A 3,484-nucleotide genomic window follows, 5' to 3' on the forward strand; every position below is an offset into this window, starting at 1 on the left:
CAACAGGGGTGGTCAGGGCAGGTGAGGTGTGACACTATCTTCGTCTGGGTGCTGGCACTGGCACATAGTCCAGAGTGTCATTATCTGGGTCGTCCTCTGGTGATGCCCCGTTCTCTGGTGCCACATCATGTCCCTCACCCAGTAGTGCTTCCTGGCGATCGAGTAGGCCCTGGAGCCACTCCTTGGCAGTGGATTCAAGTAGGTGCAGCATACTCCTGAGGTCTGCAGTCTTCTCCTTTGTGAGGACTCTGTCGTGAGTTAACTTAGGTGACAGTGCCACTGTGACAGGTCGAAGGTTTTCCTTGAATACCTGCCTCTGCCCTTCATCAAACGAGCTTTGGTGAGGGTGTCTGGAGTATCTGAATAATCATAGTCCTTCTTGATGTAATACCCCTCCGGATAAACAGTGTCAACCACCAGTTGACAGGCTGTGGAGAAGCCAGGAGTGTGCCGGTTGGTGACATGTGTTGCAAGCTGCTTCAAGTCAAGGAAGTCCTCCCTCTTCATGGCCACAATGGGGAACTTCCTTGTCACAGCCGATGCTATTACATCTATGTAATCTTTTGTACTGGGCAGGTAGTTTGTCTTCCTGATTTTCTTCTCGATGTTGCCAAAGGCCCGATCGCAGGGCATGTACGAGTGGCCGGGCTTCAGGAATACAAACTCCACCCTGCACAGACGGCGCATGTGTACCTGTTGCAGGGCCATAAGGATCACATAGATGTTCTTGTTCTGCCCCGCACAGTTGTCACAGAACACTCGTAGTCGGACAAAGTCGTGTCCTGCATCAGCCTTGAGTTTCAGCCACTTCAGTAAGCAGCTGGCAATTTCGTTTGAACCACGCCCTGCAATAGTCTCATCCTAGATAAACATGGTGGCCTGTTGCATGCTGACATCGTATACGCAGAAGTTGTAGACCCACAGCTTCCTTTTGTAGAAAGCCACTCCTGCTCGAAGACATGGGCATGGCAGAGTTTGCTGCAGGTCCATGGCCACCACTTGAAGGTCGTCATCGTCTGCTGCTAATGGGGCTGCTTCTGCCTCCTGCAGGAACCTACGAGGGACCTGGGCTTCATCCTTGTGTTGCTGAAGTTGCTCTTCGATGCCAGAGACGTCTTCGCCGTCACACCTGCCATTCCTTAGCTTGACATCGAACGTCTCACAGGTGGCACACACATCATTCTTGGGGGGTTTAAAAACGATGTTATAGTCCCGTGTGAAGATAGTGTGGTAGAAACATTGGGAAACCTTCTCATCCCCAGGGTAATGCTGGTTCATCCAGATGATGTAGGCATTGTGGAGCTCTCCAATTCTAGTTCCCTCCTCTAGGTATCGTCGATGGGGCGTTGTCACACGGCTGTAGTGGCTGCTGGTCACAGGTAAAGACTGGATGTGTTCATGAACATGATCCAGCTTGGTGCCACAGATGGCCCTTGGTGATGGCTTGCACCCACGTCGATCCAACACTGGTGTGCCAGATGGTGCCTCCTTCCTCTTCTCCAACAGAATCTGCATCTTCTTCTTCCCCAGGCCATAAATGGAAGTGAAGGCAGTCTTGCACACCTGAACGTCACTGTGCTGCACACGCACATGGTAAGCATAGTTGGTGGTCCTAATGCTCACCTCAGCTGTGGTATGCTTCCTCTTGACAGGAACGTTCCTTATCATGGACTGGAGGTAGCCATTTTGGTGATTATAATCACCAATAGACCAAAAATCATTGAAAATCTGGTCAATTTGTTGCCTACCCACCTTGTTAAAGCATCCATCTGGGCAAGGAGGGCCAATCTTACGTGCTTTCATCACGTTTTTTGTTCCATAGCTGATGTATTCCTGGCCAAGGTTACGTTTTTTCTTGGCTACAGCCTTGCCCCATTTGTCCACATTACGTTTCCTGGTACGTTCATTCTTTTCTATGTGTGTGGTGGCATCACGCTTTCTTTTGGCGGGAACACGTGTAGCGGCACCACCACCCTCACCACCAACACTTACGGCATTACCAGGACTATCACCTTCCACATTATTGTCACTATCATCACCATCACCCGTCACTGTATCACTATCATTGCCACTCACGTCAGAATAACCCCCTTTTTCAGGCACATAATGTGGATCATCCACCGAATCATCACTATCACCACCACCACACTCATTGCCTCTGCCACTACCATAAAACAGCCGCCTCGGTATGATTTTCCCTGTTCCAGAAGGACTAGGAACACACTCATCACGAACACCATCCTTAGATGTCATTGTAGTAGCACTATAATGCAGTTAATCCACGAGTTATCGTATAAAATTGCAACGAAATCAGGAATCCCTTTGGACGTGTCCGTACAGCACAGAGACAGAAGGCAGACAAACATGGCGAGGGAGCGGTCTGGCCAATCAGCATGGACCTAGCGCCCACCTCCTGCATGCTGATTGGCTAGACACCCACCACGCCACCACCACCTCCTCCGCCGTGCTCACTGCATTGGATATGCTACCCTTTGGTCACGGAGTTTGCCTCGAGCCGAGGCAGCTGCGTGCAGGTTTTGACGCGGCACCTTTCAACGAAATATGAATTTCAACCCTATTTCCAGTGTCAGAAGGGGGTCATTTCCACATCCAACCGTTAGAGAAAGGGTTAAAGTAGTGCTATCTGGTGCTAACACAAAACTGGCCGGGACGGCGCTTCACCCCCTTTTGTCGCGGAGGCACACATATGTAGTATTTTTTTTTTTTTTTTATGCGAGGAAGAAGGAACCAAAGGCCATGAGCCCGCAGTAACAGTTCCCTCCAAGAGAAAAACAAAACACAACAGAGAGCCAAATTCAAGATCCGATCATTTGGAGATGCCTGGACACACTGCGCTTGAAAGACTGGAGATCATAGGCAGCAGGAAATACAGATAGAGGGAGACAGTTCCAGGGCTGACCTGTTGCATAAATGAAAGACTGGGAGTAACGGTTAACTCTTGCATTAGAGAGTTGGACAGAAAAGGGATGAGAGTTTGCTGCCAGACGGGTGCTACGCGCCCGTCATAGAGGTGGAGGAATGCAAGCAGACAGTTCAGAGGAGCAATGACCATTAAAGTAGCGATAGAAAAGAGATAAAGATGCAACAGTGCGGCGAAGAGACAGAGGTTGAAGGGAGTCAGTAAGACGAGGAGAGTTAATGAGACGAAAAGCCTTTGACTCCACCCTATTGAGAAGAGCTGTATGTGGGGAGCCTCCCCACACATGAGAGTTGTACTCCACACAGGGGCGGATAAAACCCCTGTATAGAGTCAACAATTGTGCAGGGGTAAAGAAAGAGCACTTTCACATGAGGGTAGCAAAATATGCAGAGACAGAATTTCTGCTTATGAGGATAAGCAGTTTTCATATGACCTGGGGGAGACTGGGTCGAGTTGTTATATATCCACATTGTATGAGAGTATATTGGTGTTAACACAGTAATATAGGCACTATAAGCATTGTTTCACTCATTAACACATCAA

At 49.2% G+C, this 3,484-nt stretch overlaps 1 protein-coding gene across 1 annotated transcript; it reads right to left on the reverse strand.

Moving 5' to 3' along the window:
* Window positions 1-861: 861 nt before the first annotated feature.
* Window positions 862-2,253, reverse strand: LOC145413252 (uncharacterized). Its single transcript, XM_080282982.1, has one exon. It carries the CDS (start codon window positions 2,251-2,253, stop codon window positions 862-864), a length of 1,392 nt encoding a protein of 463 aa, XP_080139108.1.
* Between the last annotated feature and the right edge of the window lie 1,231 nt (window positions 2,254-3,484).

Source organism: Coenobita brevimanus, chromosome 95 (genome assembly GCF_032717465.1).
Source record: "Coenobita brevimanus isolate Jiangsu-jjx chromosome 95, ASM3271746v2, whole genome shotgun sequence".
In the NCBI taxonomy this organism is placed as follows: Eukaryota; Metazoa; Arthropoda; class Malacostraca; order Decapoda; family Coenobitidae; genus Coenobita; species Coenobita brevimanus.

Bases quoted from the DNA above. Each gene is read 5' to 3' on its own strand.
- LOC145413252 (XM_080282982.1), bottom strand. From the start codon at position 2,253: ATGACATCTAAGGATGGTGTTCGTGATGAGTGTGTTCCTAGTCCTTCT.